Genomic DNA, 18190 nt, shown 5'->3' on the forward strand with positions numbered 1-18190 from the left:
AGCATGACACAACACGTTGATGCTCTGCCACCAGAGTAATCCGACACCAGCCCGGCCGTGATACCGCCTGCAACGCAGCCCACAGTCATTCTCAACATCCCATAATGACACATGCCAATCCAGGTTACAAACTTACCCACAATCCCTCCGACATCAAACAGCGTGGACATGTCGCCTGCCTGCTTTGCCTCAAAATGTGCTGAAAACCAGAAGAAGTAGCAGGCTGTGAAGACCAATTTACATGTGACAGCTTATTTTTGTAGCTGTCAATCACAGCAGGTGACGCTTCACTAATATTTCATCCCCCCCAAGCTGCCAAGGAAAACCTCAGTCAACCTTTTTTCCTGAAATATTTTGATATTTTTGTTATCCAGCCATGAATAACAGGCTGTTTTCCTGAAATCAGCTTGTTCCTATAACGTGAGAAACAGTGCCACCCTCAGCCCAGGTGAGGCAGCGTTGCTCAATTTCAATTTCAATTTATTTTCATTTCTATAGCGCCAAATCACAACAAAGTTGCCTTAAGGCACTTCACACAAGCAACGTCTAACCTTATGAACCCCCAGAGCAAGAACACAGGCGACAGTGGTAAGAAAAAAACTCCCTCTGAGGAAGAAACCTCAAGCAGACCAGACTCAGAGGGGTGACCCTCTGCTTGGGCCATGATACCGACATAAATTACAAAACAATTCACAAAACGAATATATAGGAAATGTCGCCGGTGTACAGGACAGGAGGGGTTCAGAAACAGACACCACACCCATCTCTGGATGGAGCTGCACCTCAAACAGAGAGAAAAAACAGAATCAGACATCAGAAAGACAAAAGAAATAATAAGGTGATCACTGGCCACTAGCCCTAAACTTCACTAAAAGACCCAGAATTTAGGTAAAGTTGAGGCCACGGCACGCTCCAATTACTAATAAAATGAATATAAAAAAGTAAAAAGCATAGATTTTCTATTATGCATGTGCGTTTACCCGTCTGTCTTCACCTGTCTGACTTTACCCGTCTGTCTTCACCTGTCTGACTTTATATTATTCGTGTGCGTTTACCCGTCTGTCTTCACACGACTGACTTTATATTATGCGTGTGCATTTACCCGTCTGTCTTCACCTGTCTGACTTCATATTATGCGTTTGCGTTTACTCGTCTGTCTTCACCTGTCTGACTTCATATTATGCGTGTGCGTTTACCCGTCTGTCTTCACCTGTCTGACTTCATATTATGCGTGTGCGTTTACCCGTCTGTCTTCACCTGTCTGACTTCATATTATGCGTGTGCGTTTACCCGTCTGTCTTCACCTGTCTGACTTCATATTATGCGTGTGCATTTACCCATCTGTCTTCACCTGACTGACTTTATATTATGCGTGTGCGTTTACCCGTCTGTCTTCACCTGTCTGACTTCATATTATGCGTGTGCGTTTACCCGTCTGTCTTCACCTGTCTGACTTCATATTATGCGTGTGCGTTTACCCGTCTGTCTTCACCTGTCTGACTCCATATTATGCGTGTGTGTTTACGCGTCTGTCTTCACCTGTCTGACTCCATATTATGCGTGTGTGTTTACGCGTCTGTCTTCACCTGTCTGACTCCAAATTATGCGTGTGCATTTACCTGTCTGTCTTCACCTGTCTGACTTCATATTATGCGTGTGCGTTTACCTGTCTGTCTTCACCTGTCTGACTTCATATTATGCGTGTGCGTTTACCCGTCTGTCTTCACCTGTCTGACTTCATATTATGCGTGTGCGTTTACCCGTCTGTCTTCACCTGTCTGACTTCATATTATGCGTGTGCGTTTACCCGTCTGTCTTCACCTGTCTGACTCCATATTATGTGTGTGCGTTTACCCGTCTGTCTTCACCTGTCTGACTTCATATTATGCGTGTGCGTTTACCTGTCTTCACCTGTCTGACTTCATATTATGCGTGTGCGTTTACCTGTCTGTCTTCACCTGTCTGACTTTATACTATGCGTGTGCGTTTACCCATCTGTTTTCACCTGTCTGACTGTATATTATGCGTGTGTATTTACCTGTCTGTTTTCACCTGTCTGACTTTACCCGTCTGTCTTCACCTGTCTGACTTTATATTATTCATGTGCGTTTACCCGTCTGTCTTCACCTGTCTGACTTCATATTATGCGTGTGCGTTTACCCGTCTGTCTTCACCTGTCTGACTTTATATTATTCGTGTGCGTTTACCCATCTGTCTTCACCTGTCTGACTTTATATTATTCGTGTGCATTTACCCATCTGTCTTCACCTGTCTGACTTTATATTATGCGTGTGCGTTTACCCGTCTGTCTTCACCTGTCTGACCTTATATTATTCGTGTGCATTTACCCGTCTGTCTTCACCTGTCTGACTTTATATTATGCGTGTGCGTTTACCCGTCTGTCTTCACCTGACTGACTTTATATTATGCGTGTGCATTTACCCGTCTGTCTTCACCTGTCTGACTTCATATTATGCGTTTGCGTTTACTCGTCTGTCTTCACCTGTCTGACTTCATATTATGCGTGTGCGTTTACCCGTCTGTCTTCACCTGTCTGACTTCATATTATGCGTGTGCGTTTACCCGTCTGTCTTCACCTGTCTGACTTCATATTATGCGTTTGCGTTTACCCGTCTGTCTTCACCTGTCTGACTTCATATTATGCGTGTGCGTTTACCCGTCTGTCTTCACCTGTCTGACTTCATATTATGCGTGTGCGTTTACCCGTCTGTCTTCACCTGTCTGACTTCATATTATGCGTGTGCGTTTACCTGTCTGTCTTCACCTGTCTGACTTCATATTATGCGTGTGCGTTTACCCGTCTGTCTTCACCTGTCTGACTTTATACTATGCGTGTGCGTTTACCCATCTGTTTTCACCTGTCTGACTGTATATTATGCGTGTGTATTTACCTGTCTGTCTTCACCTGTCTGACTTTACCCGTCTGTCTTCACCTGTCTGACTTTATACTATGCGTGTGCGTTTACCCATCTGTTTTCACCTGTCTGACTGTATATTATGCGTGTGTATTTACCTGTCTGTCTTCACCTGTCTGACTTTACCCGTCTGTCTTCACCTGTCTGACTTTATATTATTCATGTGCGTTTACCCGTCTGTCTTCACCTGTCTGACTTCATATTATGCGTGTGCGTTTACCCGTCTGTCTTCACCTGTCTGACTTCATATTATGCGTGTGCGTTTACCCGTCTGTCTTCACCTGTCTGACTTCATATTATGCGTGTGCGTTTACCTGTCTGTCTTCACCTGTCTGACTTCATATTATGCGTGTGCGTTTACCCGTCTGTCTTCACCTGTCTGACTTTATACTATGCGTGTGCGTTTACCCATCTGTTTTCACCTGTCTGACTGTATATTATGCGTGTGTATTTACCTGTCTGTCTTCACCTGTCTGACTTTACCCGTCTGTCTTCACCTGTCTGACTTTATATTATTCATGTGCGTTTACCCGTCTGTCTTCACCTGTCTGACTTCATATTATGCGTGTGCGTTTACCCGTCTGTCTTCACCTGTCTGACTTTATATTATTCGTGTGCGTTTACCCATCTGTCTTCACCTGTCTGACTTTATATTATGCGTGTGCATTTACCCGTCTGTCTTCACCTGTATGACTTAATATTGTTCGTGTGCGTTTACCCGTCTGTCTTCACCTGTCTGACTGTATATTATGCGTGTGCGTTTACCCGTCTGACTTCACCTGTCTGACTTTATATTATTCGTGTGCATTTACCCATCTGTCTTCACCTGTCTGACTTTATATTATGCGTGTGCGTTTACCCGTCTGTCTTCACCTGTCTGACTTCATATTATGCGTGTGCGTTTACCTGTCTGTCTTCACCTGTCTGACTTCATATTATGCGTGTGCGTTTACCCGTCTGTCTTCACCTGTCTGACTTTATACTATGCGTGTGCGTTTACCCATCTGTTTTCACCTGTCTGACTGTATATTATGCGTGTGTATTTACCTGTCTGTCTTCACCTGTCTGACTTTACCCGTCTGTCTTCACCTGTCTGACTTTATACTATGCGTGTGCGTTTACCCATCTGTTTTCACCTGTCTGACTGTATATTATGCGTGTGTATTTACCTGTCTGTCTTCACCTGTCTGACTTTACCCGTCTGTCTTCACCTGTCTGACTTTATATTATTCATGTGCGTTTACCCGTCTGTCTTCACCTGTCTGACTTCATATTATGCGTGTGCGTTTACCCGTCTGTCTTCACCTGTCTGACTTCATATTATGCGTGTGCGTTTACCCGTCTGTCTTCACCTGTCTGACTTCATATTATGCGTGTGCGTTTACCTGTCTGTCTTCACCTGTCTGACTTCATATTATGCGTGTGCGTTTACCCGTCTGTCTTCACCTGTCTGACTTTATACTATGCGTGTGCGTTTACCCATCTGTTTTCACCTGTCTGACTGTATATTATGCGTGTGTATTTACCTGTCTGTCTTCACCTGTCTGACTTTACCCGTCTGTCTTCACCTGTCTGACTTTATATTATTCATGTGCGTTTACCCGTCTGTCTTCACCTGTCTGACTTCATATTATGCGTGTGCGTTTACCCGTCTGTCTTCACCTGTCTGACTTTATATTATTCGTGTGCGTTTACCCATCTGTCTTCACCTGTCTGACTTTATATTATGCGTGTGCATTTACCCGTCTGTCTTCACCTGTATGACTTAATATTGTTCGTGTGCGTTTACCCGTCTGTCTTCACCTGTCTGACTGTATATTATGCGTGTGCGTTTACCCGTCTGTCTTCACCTGTCTGACTTTATATTATTCGTGTGCATTTACCCATCTGTCTTCACCTGTCTGACTTTATATTATGCGTGTGCGTTTACCCGTCTGTCTTCACCTGTCTGACTTTATATTATTCGTGTGCATTTACCCGTCTGTCTTCACCTGTCTGACTTTATATTATGCGTGTGCGTTTACCCGTCTGTCTTCACCTGACTGACTTTATATTATGCGTGTGCATTTACCCGTCTGTCTTCACCTGTCTGACTTCATATTATGCGTTTGCGTTTACTCGTCTGTCTTCACCTGTCTGACTTCATATTATGCGTGTGCGTTTACCCGTCTGTCTTCACCTGTCTGACTTCATATTATGCGTGTGCGTTTACCCGTCTGTCTTCACCTGTCTGACTTCATATTATGCGTTTGCGTTTACTCGTCTGTCTTCACCTGTCTGACTTCATATTATGCGTGTGCGTTTACCCGTCTGTCTTCACCTGTCTGACTTCATATTATGCGTGTGCGTTTACCCGTCTGTCTTCACCTGTCTGACTTCATATTATGCGTGTGCGTTTACCCGTCTGTCTTCACCTGTCTGACTTTATATTATTCATGTGCGTTTACCCGTCTGTCTTCACCTGTCTGACTTCATATTATGCGTGTGCGTTTACCCGTCTGTCTTCACCTGTCTGACTTTATATTATTCGTGTGCGTTTACCCATCTGTCTTCACCTGTCTGACTTTATATTATGCGTGTGCGTTTACCCGTCTGTCTTCACCTGTCTGACTTTATATTATGCGTGTGCATTTACCCGTCTGTCTTCACCTGTATGACTTAATATTGTTCGTGTGCGTTTACCCGTCTGTCTTCACCTGTCTGACTGTATATTATGCGTGTGCGTTTACCCGTCTGACTTCACCTGTCTGACTTTATATTATTCGTGTGCATTTACCCATCTGTCTTCACCTGTCTGACTTTATATTATGCGTGTGCGTTTACCCGTCTGTCTTCACCTGTCTGACTTTATATTATTCGTGTGCATTTACCCGTCTGTCTTCACCTGTCTGACTTTATATTATGCGTGTGCGTTTACCTGTCTGTCTTCACCTGACTGACTTTATATTATGCGTGTGCATTTACCTGTCTGTCTTCACCTGTCTGACTTCATATTATGCGTTTGCGTTTACTCGTCTGTCTTCACCTGTCTGACTTCATATTATGCGTGTGCGTTTACCCGTCTGTCTTCACCTGTCTGACTTCATATTATGCGTGTGCGTTTACCCGTCTGTCTTCACCTGTCTGACTTCATATTATGCGTTTGCGTTTACTCGTCTGTCTTCACCTGTCTGACTTCATATTATGCGTGTGCGTTTACCCGTCTGTCTTCACCTGTCTGACTTCATATTATGCGTGTGCGTTTACCCGTCTGTCTTCACCTGTCTGACTTCATATTATGCGTGTGCGTTTACCTGTCTGTCTTCACCTGTCTGACTTCATATTATGCGTGTGCGTTTACCCGTCTGTCTTCACCTGTCTGACTTCATATTATGCGTGTGCGTTTACCCGTCTGTCTTCACCTGTCTGACTTTATATTATTCATGTGCGTTTACCCGTCTGTCTTCACCTGTCTGACTTCATATTATGCGTGTGCGTTTACCCGTCTGTCTTCACCTGTCTGACTTTATATTATTCGTGTGCGTTTACCCATCTGTCTTCACCTGTCTGACTTTATATTATGCGTGTGCGTTTACCCGTCTGTCTTCACCTGTCTGACTTTATATTATGCGTGTGCATTTACCCGTCTGTCTTCACCTGTATGACTTAATATTGTTCGTGTGCGTTTACCCGTCTGTCTTCACCTGTCTGACTGTATATTATGCGTGTGCGTTTACCCGTCTGACTTCACCTGTCTGACTTTATATTATTCGTGTGCATTTACCCATCTGTCTTCACCTGTCTGACTTTATATTATGCGTGTGCGTTTACCCGTCTGTCTTCACCTGTCTGACTTTATATTATTCGTGTGCATTTACCCGTCTGTCTTCACCTGTCTGACTTTATATTATGCGTGTGCGTTTACCCGTCTGTCTTCACCTGACTGACTTTATATTATGCGTGTGCATTTACCTGTCTGTCTTCACCTGTCTGACTTCATATTATGCGTTTGCGTTTACTCGTCTGTCTTCACCTGTCTGACTTCATATTATGCGTGTGCGTTTACCCGTCTGTCTTCACCTGTCTGACTTCATATTATGCGTGTGCGTTTACCCGTCTGTCTTCACCTGTCTGACTTCATATTATGCGTTTGCGTTTACTCGTCTGTCTTCACCTGTCTGACTTCATATTATGCGTGTGCGTTTACCCGTCTGTCTTCACCTGTCTGACTTCATATTATGCGTGTGCGTTTACCCGTCTGTCTTCACCTGTCTGACTTCATATTATGCGTGTGCGTTTACCTGTCTGTCTTCACCTGTCTGACTTCATATTATGCGTGTGCGTTTACCCGTCTGTCTTCACCTGTCTGACTTCATATTATGCGTGTGCGTTTACCCGTCTGTCTTCACCTGTCTGACTTCATATTATGCGTGTGCATTTACCCGTCTGTCTTCACCTGTCTGACTTCATATTATGCGTGTGCGTTTACCCGTCTGTCTTCACCTGTCTGACTCCATATTATGTGTGTGTGTTTACGCGTCTGTCTTCACCTGTCTGACTCCATATTATGCGTGTGCGTTTACCTGCCTGTCTGACTCCATATTATGCGTGTGCGTTTACCTGTCTGTCTTCACCTGTCTGACTCCATATTATGTGTGTGTGTTTACGCGTCTGTCTTCACCTGTCTGACTCCATATTATGCGTGTGCGTTTACCTGCCTGTCTGACTCCATATTATGCGTGTGCGTTTACCTGTCTGTCTTCACCTGTCTGACTTTATATTATGCGTGTGCGTTTACCCGTCTGTCTTCACCTGACTGACTTTATATTATGCGTGTGCATTTACCTGTCTGTCTTCACCTGTCTGACTTCATATTATGCGTTTGCGTTTACTCGTCTGTCTTCACCTGTCTGACTTCATATTATGCGTGTGCGTTTACCCGTCTGTCTTCACCTGTCTGACTTCATATTATGCGTGTGCGTTTACCCGTCTGTCTTCACCTGTCTGACTTCATATTATGCGTTTGCGTTTACTCGTCTGTCTTCACCTGTCTGACTTCATATTATGCGTGTGCGTTTACCCGTCTGTCTTCACCTGTCTGACTTCATATTATGCGTGTGCGTTTACCCGTCTGTCTTCACCTGTCTGACTTCATATTATGCGTGTGCGTTTACCTGTCTGTCTTCACCTGTCTGACTTCATATTATGCGTGTGCGTTTACCCGTCTGTCTTCACCTGTCTGACTTCATATTATGCGTGTGCGTTTACCCGTCTGTCTTCACCTGTCTGACTTCATATTATGCGTGTGCATTTACCCGTCTGTCTTCACCTGTCTGACTTCATATTATGCGTGTGCGTTTACCCGTCTGTCTTCACCTGTCTGACTCCATATTATGTGTGTGTGTTTACGCGTCTGTCTTCACCTGTCTGACTCCATATTATGCGTGTGCGTTTACCTGCCTGTCTGACTCCATATTATGCGTGTGCGTTTACCTGTCTGTCTTCACCTGTCTGACTTCATATTATGCGTGTGCATTTACCCGTCTGTCTTCACCTGTCTGACTTCATATTATGCGTGTGCGTTTACCCGTCTGTCTTCACCTGTCTGACTTTATATTATGTGTGTGCGTTTACCTGTCTGTCTTCACCTGTCTGACTTCATATTATGCATGTGCGTTTACCCATCTGTCTTCACCTGTCTGACTTCATATTATGCGTGTGCGTTTACCTGTCTGTCTTCACCTGTCTGACTTCATATTATGCGTGTGCGTTTACCCGTCTGTCTTCACCTGTCTGACTTCATATTATGCGTGTGCGTTTACCCGTCTGTCTTCACCTGTCTGACTTCATATTATGCGTGTGCGTTTACCCGTCTGTCTTCACCTGTCTGACTTCATATTATGCGTGTGCGTTTACCCGTCTGTCTTCACCTGTCTGACTTCATATTATGCGTGTGCGTTTACCCGTCTGTCTTCACCTGTCTGACTTCATATTATGCGTGTGCGTTTACCCGTCTGTCTTCACCTGTCTGACTCCATATTATGTGTGTGCGTTTACCCGTCTGTCTTCACCTGTCTGACTTCATATTATGTGTGTGCGTTTACCTGTCTGTCTTCACCTGTCTGACTTCATATTATGCGTGTGCATTTACCCGTCTGTCTTCACCTGTCTGACTTCATATTATGCGTGTGCGTTTACCCGTCTGTCTTCACCTGTCTGACTTTATATTATGTGTGTGCGTTTACCCGTCTGTCTTCACCTGTCTGACTTTATATTATGTGTGTGCGTTTACCCGTCTGTCTTCACCTGTCTGACTTTATATTATGCGTGTGCGTTTACCCGTCTGTCTTCACCTGACTGACTTTATATTATGCGTGTGCATTTACCTGTCTGTCTTCACCTGTCTGACTTCATATTATGCGTTTGCGTTTACTCGTCTGTCTTCACCTGTCTGACTTCATATTATGCGTGTGCGTTTACCCGTCTGTCTTCACCTGTCTGACTTCATATTATGCGTGTGCGTTTACCCGTCTGTCTTCACCTGTCTGACTTCATATTATGCGTTTGCGTTTACTCGTCTGTCTTCACCTGTCTGACTTCATATTATGCGTGTGCGTTTACCCGTCTGTCTTCACCTGTCTGACTTCATATTATGCGTGTGCGTTTACCCGTCTGTCTTCACCTGTCTGACTTCATATTATGCGTGTGCGTTTACCCGTCTGTCTTCACCTGTCTGACTTCATATTATGCGTGTGCGTTTACCCGTCTGTCTTCACCTGTCTGACTTCATATTATGCGTGTGCGTTTACCCGTCTGTCTTCACCTGTCTGACTTCATATTATGCGTGTGCGTTTACCCGTCTGTCTTCACCTGTCTGACTCCATATTATGTGTGTGTGTTTACGCGTCTGTCTTCACCTGTCTGACTCCATATTATGCGTGTGCGTTTACCTGCCTGTCTGACTCCATATTATGCGTGTGCGTTTACCTGTCTGTCTTCACCTGTCTGACTTCATATTATGCGTGTGCATTTACCCGTCTGTCTTCACCTGTCTGACTTCATATTATGCGTGTGCGTTTACCCGTCTGTCTTCACCTGTCTGACTTTATATTATGTGTGTGCGTTTACCTGTCTGTCTTCACCTGTCTGACTTCATATTATGCATGTGCGTTTACCCATCTGTCTTCACCTGTCTGACTTCATATTATGCGTGTGCATTTACCTGTCTGTCTTCACCTGTCTGACTTCATATTATGCGTGTGCGTTTACCCGTCTGTCTTCACCTGTCTGACTTCATATTATGCGTGTGCGTTTACCCGTCTGTCTTCACCTGTCTGACTTCATATTATGCGTGTGCGTTTACCCGTCTGTCTTCACCTGTCTGACTTCATATTATGCGTGTGCGTTTACCCGTCTGTCTTCACCTGTCTGACTTCATATTATGCGTGTGCGTTTACCCGTCTGTCTTCACCTGTCTGACTTCATATTATGCGTGTGCGTTTACCCGTCTGTCTTCACCTGTCTGACTCCATATTATGTGTGTGCGTTTACCCGTCTGTCTTCACCTGTCTGACTTCATATTATGTGTGTGCGTTTACCTGTCTGTCTTCACCTGTCTGACTTCATATTATGCGTGTGCATTTACCCGTCTGTCTTCACCTGTCTGACTTCATATTATGCGTGTGCGTTTACCCGTCTGTCTTCACCTGTCTGACTTTATATTATGTGTGTGCGTTTACCCGTCTGTCTTCACCTGTCTGACTTTATATTATGTGTGTGCGTTTACCCGTCTGTCTTCACCTGTCTGACTTTATATTATGTGTGTGCATATACCTGTCTTACTTTACCCATCTGCCAACACCCGTCTTACTTTATATTACTCGTTTGACCTTACGTGTCTGACTTACAAGCACCGAAGGCACAAAGTCCTCTCGGGGGATCCGGGGGCATGCCCTCCAGAAACCTTTTTGTTTTTTTAAATGGTGCATTCTGGTAGTTTCTTGACACACAACTCATACTTAAAAAAAAAAAAAAAAACAGTGTTCTCCATTATATCTGAACAAGATATAACCCAAGAAAGCTTTTTTTTTTTTTTGAGGCAAAAGGTGTACGAGGTCTGTTAGAAAAGTATCCGACCTTATTATTTTTTTCAAAAACCATATGGATTTGAATCACGTGTGATTGCGTCAGACAAGCTTGAACCCTCGTGCACATGCGTGAGTTTTTTCACGCCTGTCGGTTGCTTCATTCGCCTGTGAGCAGGCGTTGAGTGAGGTGTGGTCCACCCCTCTCGTCTGTTTTTTATTACGAATAAATGTCTGAATGATTTCGAGCTTTGCTGCATCAATTTTTTCCAGAAACTGTGAGAGACCTCCAGGTGGACACCGTTTGAAAAATTAATAGGGCCGTGCGCGGTGGAACAGCTTCTCTTTCCATGACAAAAACTCCTGTAACAGTGAAATGTGCCGTTCATTTTTAAACTGGATGCTGTCTTGATCCGGTATGTCATCTGACTAGCACAGGAATTGTGAAAAGACGTGGACATCAGCACTTTTCTGGCACATTAAGACAGACGTGCGGAGTTCCGTGCGTCGCGGTGCAGCCACTCGGCGCAAAGCAACGCCGTGATTGTCCAGCTCATGCACAATCACAATCGGATATTCACACAACTGGAAAGCAACCGGAATCCATCTGAAATCCACCTGAAAGCTGTCCTGAGAGACCAACACCGAGGTGGTTTTGTCCCGCGTAATGAACGGCTCCGTGGTGCGTCCCTCCGCTTTTCTTTCCATGAAATTAACTCCTGTAACGGTGGAATGTGCCGGAAAAAGTGCTGATGTCCACATCTTCTGCCTTTTTGTGAAAGTCAGATGAGGTCCGGGATCAACAAAGCCTTCACCTTGGAAATGATCTGGTTGTCAGCGAGGTGTCAGCCTGTCGATGGGGGCTGGGAGCGCGCCGCACTCTCAGCACTTGTGGGCCGTCCTTAAAGCGGCAGTAACACCCCATAATCTGTTTAATCCCCATAAAATCGTCCCTGAAAGCCATATTAATTTTTCGAACGGTGTCCACCTGGAGGTCTCTCACAGTTTCTGGAAAAAAATTGATGCAGCAAAGCTCCAAATCATTCAGACATTTATTCGCAATAAAAAATAGATGAGAGGGGTGGACCACACCTCACTCAAAGCCTGCTCACAGGCGAATGACACAACCGACAGGCATGAAAAAACTCACGCATGCGCACGAGGGTTCAAGCTTGTCTGACATAATCACACGTGATTCAAATCCATATGGTTTTTGAAAACAATAATAAGGTCGGATACTTTTCTAACAGACATTGTATCTTTGACTGCAAGAAAAGTTGTATACAGTGACACCAATTTTTTAAGGACAGAGGATGTCTCATTTTGGGGAAAAAAAAAGGTTTTGGACTGTTGTAGTTTGTTGTCTGTATTACAATGTTTGGAAAAAAGTGTAATTTGATTTAAAATGGTGATTCACTTTAAAGTTATTAATTTCAACCAGAATCTATCTTTCCAGAACAGAGGGCGATTGTCATTTCTTGCCTGTAACAAGACAAAAGTCCCAGTTAATAACTTTAATCAGCACAAACGTGACTCACGATTGGCATATTTAAATGGCTTTGAAGGGGGGTTATTGAAGAAATTGTGGACCTGCCGCTTCTGAAAAGCAATGAAGCAGAAAACCGGCAAAGCAGTGAGTCGAAGCGCTGCTTCACTGGTTCAAGCTTGAAGCTTCAAGCAGAGCTGCTGCAGAAGTTACGGGTTTGCAATCAATGTAGAGAAATCATCATCAACCTGTCTTTACCTGTCTGTCATTACCTGTCTGTGGTTACTAACCTGTCTTTACCTGTCTGTCTTTACCTGTCTGTCGTTACTAACCTGTCTTTACCTGTCTGTCATTACCCATCTGTCTTTACCTGTCTGTCATTGCTAACCTGTCTTTACCTGTCTGTCTTTACCTGTCTGTCATTACCCATCTGTCTTTACCTGTCTGTCATTGCTAACCTGTCTTTACCTGCCTGTCATTACCTGTCTGTCATTACTAACCTGTCTTTATCTGTCTGTCATTACTAAACTGTCTTTACCTGTCTGTCGTTACTAACCTGTCTTTACCTGTCTGTCATTACTAACCTGTCTTTATCTGTCTGATGTTGCTAACCTGTCTTTACCTGTCTGTCGTTACCTGTCTGTCGTTACTAACCTGTCTTTACCTGTCTGTCATTACTAACCTGTCTTTACCTGTCTGTCGTTACTAACCTGTCTTTACCTGTCTGTCATTACTAGCCTGTCTTTACCTGCCTGTCATTACCCATCTGTTGTTACCTGTCTGTCGTTGCTATCCTGTCTTTACCTGTCTGTCATTACCCGTCTGTCGTTACTAACCTGTCTTTACCTAACTGTCATTACTAACCTGTCTTTACCTGTCTGTCATTACCCATCTGTCTTTACCTGTCGTTGCTAACCTGTCTTTACCTGTCTGTCGTTACTAACCTGTCTTTACCTGTCTGTCATTACTAACCTGTCTTTACCTGCCTGTCATTACCCGTCTGTTGTTACCTGTCTGTCGTTGCTAACCTGTCTTTACCTGTCTGTCATTACTAACCTGTCTTTACCTGTCTGTCATTACCCGTCTGTCGTTACTAACCTGTCTTTACCTAACTGTCATTACTAACCTGTCTTTACCTGTCTGTCATTACCTGTCTGTCGTTACTAACCTGTCTTTACCTGTCTGTCATTACTAACCTGTCTTTACCTGTCTGTCTTTACCTGTCTGTCGTTACTAACCTGTCTTTACCTGTCTGTCATTACTAACCTGTCTTTACCTGTCTGTCTTTACCTGTCTGTCGTTACTAACCTGTCTTTACCTGTCTGTCGTTACCCATCTGTCTTTACCTGTCTGTCATTGCTAACCTGTCTTTACCTGTCTGTCATTACTAACCTGTCTTTACCTGTCTGTCATTACTAAACTGTCTTTACCTGTCTGTCTTTACCTGTCTGTCGTTACTAACCTGTCTTTACCTGTCTGTCATTACTAACCAGTCTTTATCTGTCTGATGTTGCTAACCTGTCTTTACCTGTCTGTCGTTACCTGTCTGTTGTTACTAACCTGTCTTTACCTGTCTGTCATTACTAACCTGTCTTTACCTGTCTGTCATTACCCGTCTGTCATTACTAACCTGTCTTTACCTGTCTGTCGTTACTAACCTGTCTTTACCTGTCTGTCTTTACCTGTCTGTCGTTACTAACCTGTCTTTACCTGTCTGTCATTACCCATCTGTCTTTACCTGTCTGTCATTGCTAACCTGTCTTTACCTGTCTGTCATTACCTGTCTGTCATTACTAACCTGTCTTTACCTGTCTGTCATTACTAACCTGTCTTTACCTGCCTGTCATTACCCGTCTGTTGTTACCTGTCTGTCGTTGCTATCCTGTCTTTACCTGTCTGTCATTACTAACCTGTCTTTACCTGTCTGTCATTACCCGTCTGTCGTTACTAACCTGTCTTTACCTAACTGTCATTACTAACCTGTCTTTACCTGTCTGTCATTACCCATCTGTCTTTACCTGTCGTTGCTAACCTGTCTTTACCTGTCTGTCTTTACCTGTCTGTCGTTACTAACCTGTCCTTACCTGTCTGTCATTACTAACCTGTCTTTACCTGCCTGTCATTACCCGTCTGTTGTTACCTGTCTGTCGTTGCTAACCTGTCTTTACCTGTCTGTCATTACTAACCTGTCTTTACCTGTCTGTCATTACCCGTCTGTCGTTACTAACCTGTCTTTACCTAACTGTCAATACTAACCTGTCTTTACCTGTCTGTCATTACCTGTCTGTCGTTACTAACCTGTCTTTACCTGTCTGTCATTACTAACCTGTCTTTACCTGTCTGTCTTTACCTGTCTGTCGTTACTAACCTGTCTTTACCTGTCTGTCATTACTAACCTGTCTTTACCTGCCTGTCATTACCCGTCTGTTGTTACCTGTCTGTTGTTGCTAACCTGTCTTTACCTGTCTGTCATTACTACTTACCCGTCTGTTGTTACCTGTCTGTCGTTGCTAACCTGTCTTTACCTGTCTGTCATTACTAACCTGTCTTTATCTGTCTGATGTTGCTAACCTGTCTTTACCTGTCTGTCATTACTAACCTGTCTTTACCTGTCTGTCATTACCCGTCTGTCGTTACTAACCTGTCTTTACCTGTCTGTCATTACTAACCTGTCTTTATCTGTCTGATGTTGCTAACCTGTCTTTACCTGTCTGTCGTTACTAACCTGTCTTTACCTGTCTGTCGTTGCTAACCTGTCTTTACCTGTCTGTCGTTACCGGTCTGTCATTACTAACCTGTCTTTATCTGTCTGTCGTTGCTAACCTGTCTTTACCTGTCTGCCATTACTAACCTGTCTTTACCTGTCTGTCATTACCCGTCTGTCTTTACCTGTCTGTCGTTACTAACCTGTCTTTACCTGTCAGTTGTTACTAACCTGTCTTTACCTGTCTGTCGTTACCCGTCTGTCTTTACCTGTCTGTCGTTACTAACCTGTCTTTACCTGTCTGTCATTACTAACCTGTCTTTACCTGTCTGTCATTACCTGTCTGTCATTACTAACCTGTCTTTACCTGTCTGTCATTACCCGTCTGTCTTTACCTGTCTGTCGTTGCTAACCTGTCTTTACCTGTCTGTCTTTACCTGTCTGTCGTTACTAACCTGTCTTTACCTGTCTGTCATTACCAACCTGTCTTTACCTGTCTGTCATTACCCGTCTGTCGTTACTAACCTGTCTTTACCTGTCTGTCGTTACCTGTCTGTCGTTACTAACCTGTCTTTACCTGTCTGTCATTACCCGTCTGTCGTTACTAACCTGTCTTTGTCTGTCTGATGTTTCCTGTCTGTCTTTACCTGTCAGTTGTTACTAACCTGTCTTTATCTGTCTGTTGCTACTAACCTGCCTTTACCTGTCTGTCGTTACTAACCTGTCTTTATCTGTCTGTCGTTACCCGTCTGTCTTTACCTGTCTGTCGTTACTAACCTGCCTTTACCTGTCTGTCATTACCCGTCTGTCTTTACCTGTCTGTCGTTACTAACCTGTCTTTGTCTGTCTGATGTTTCCTGTCTGTCTTTACCTGTCAGTTGTTACTAACCTGTCTTTATCTGTCTGATGTTTCCCGTCTGTCTTTACCTGTCAGTTGTTACTAACCTGTCTTTAGCTGTCTGTTGCTACTAACCTGCCTTTACCTGTCTGTCGTTACTAACCTGTCTTTACCTGTCTGTCGTTACTAACCTGTCTTTATCTGTCTGTCGTTACTAACCTGTCTTTACCTGTCTGTCATTACCCGTCTGTCTTTACCTGTCTGTCGTTACTAACCTGTCTTTACCTGTCTGTCATTACCCGTCTGTCTTTACCTGTCTGTCGTTACTAACCTGTCTTTACCTGTCTGTCATTACCCGTCTGTCTTTACCTGTCTGTTGTTACTAACCTGTCTTTACCTGTCTGTCATTACCCGTCTGTCTTTACCTGTCTGTCGTTACTAACCTGTCGTTACCCGTCTGTTTTTACCTGTCTGTCGTTACTAACCTGTCTTTACCTGTCTGTCATTACCCGTCTGTCTTTACCTGTCTGTCGTTACTAACCTGTCTTTACCTGTCTGTCATTACCCGTCTGTCTTTACCTGTCTGTTGTTACTAACCTGTCTTTACCTGTCTGTCATTACCCGTCTGTCTTTACCTGTCTGTCGTTACTAACCTGTCGTTACCCGTCTGTTTTTACCTGTCTGTCGTTACTAACCTGTCTTTACCTGTCTGTCATTACCCGTCTGTCTTTACCTGTCTGTCATTACTAACCTGTCTGTTGTTACCTGTCTGTCGTTACTAACCTGTCTTTACCTGTCTGTTGTTACTAACCTGTCTTTATCTGTCTGACGTTTCCTGTCTGTCTTTACCTGTCAGTTGTTACTAAACTGTCTTTACCTGTCAGTTGTTACTAAACTGTCTTTATCTACCTTTGTCCATCTGCCTTTACCCTGCTGTCGCCCATGAAGCTGTGCCTGAAGTTGTTGTGTGCACCACCTCTCCTCACAGTTACGTCTGGGGTCCCTGTATGTGTCACCATGTAGTGGCACCAGTGCACATTACGCCGTGAGCACAATGACATCTGCTGCTGTATGCTGATGGAAACACCTCACCCTGTCCTTCATAATAAAAGCGTTTCATATCAAAGGAGCACAGCACAGAGCTGCACTGTGACAGTGTTTCGTGATGCTGCACATCCGCGATGATGGCCACAGACACCCCCTCCCTCTTTCACAACAGACTGCTTTCCCCGGCAGCTTTTCACTCGCTCATTCCTCAGTTTCCCACATGCTCACTCAAATGCCCCACCCTGTGCTCGGTTGCCCCACTGCTCACTGGGTTGCCCCTGTGTTTTGAAAGCAATCCCGCATATGGAACCAAATAAAAAGAAATGCAGCCCATAAATACTGACCAACATTTGCGATGTAAAGGGGGAGCCAGTAGAGGAAGGTGTAGCTGACCAGCTTGGCGAAGAGCAGACAGAGGGAGAACTCCACCACGCCCTACGTGAGACACATCAACACGTCCTCATCAGGCTCTGAATGTTGGAAAAAAGTCTGCAGGAACCTCACGTATGCAGCAACATGGATCTTCAATCCGACAGCTTCTCATCCTTTCAAACCACAATTCAAACAAGACTTGAACATCTTGATTAAACATTTTGAAACTGGTGCTGAATTTGAAGAGCACAACTTTTAACTTAAAGGTGATCACGTGCACAGCTTCAGGGCATGGATACATGAACATTTTCAAACCACTGGGAGTTCTTCATTCACAGCCACACAAAAGTGTCACTCCTGATTTGTCAGGATTTGTCTTTTTTAACATTTAATTTTTTTATTTTCTTATGAAGAGTTACCTACCTAAGTGGTAACTAGGCCTGTCTACATTAACTTACCTCTCCGCCGAGGTAGTTAAAGGCTAACCTGGCCTACATGTTGCTGCAGCCTCGAGCCCCAAGCTCTCCTTAGCCGGGAGCGGCTCCACCTCAGTATCCTTTCACTAAGTACTTATATTTTGTCTCCATATACATTTCAGCACGCTTTATGATTGTGTGTACATACATATGTCCTTTTTCTTGTTCTTTTTAAAATATTATTATAATATACATATGTCGCGGACATGAACGAGTGAAGCTCGTCAGCATCTCACCATGTCATTTAGGTCCTTTAGACTTTATTTTG

At 44.1% G+C, this 18190-nt stretch overlaps 1 protein-coding gene across 1 annotated transcript in view; it reads right to left on the bottom strand.

Annotated features, from left to right (window-relative positions):
* LOC117506043 (glucose-6-phosphate exchanger SLC37A2-like) overlaps nt 1-18190 on the bottom strand; it is a gene marked incomplete at its 5' end in the record, with an annotated part of 117567 nt that overhangs the window by 49242 nt on the left and 50135 nt on the right. Inside the window, 3 exons of the mRNA XM_034165574.1 lie at nt 9-67; nt 137-199; nt 17419-17509. Coding sequence (XP_034021465.1) covers nt 9-67; nt 137-199; nt 17419-17509 — 213 coding nt within the window. The remainder of the gene's footprint in view (nt 1-8; nt 68-136; nt 200-17418; nt 17510-18190) is intronic.

The sequence above is a fragment of the Thalassophryne amazonica genome, unplaced genomic scaffold (assembly GCF_902500255.1).
Source record: "Thalassophryne amazonica unplaced genomic scaffold, fThaAma1.1, whole genome shotgun sequence".
NCBI lineage: Eukaryota > Metazoa > Chordata > Actinopteri > Batrachoidiformes > Batrachoididae > Thalassophryne > Thalassophryne amazonica.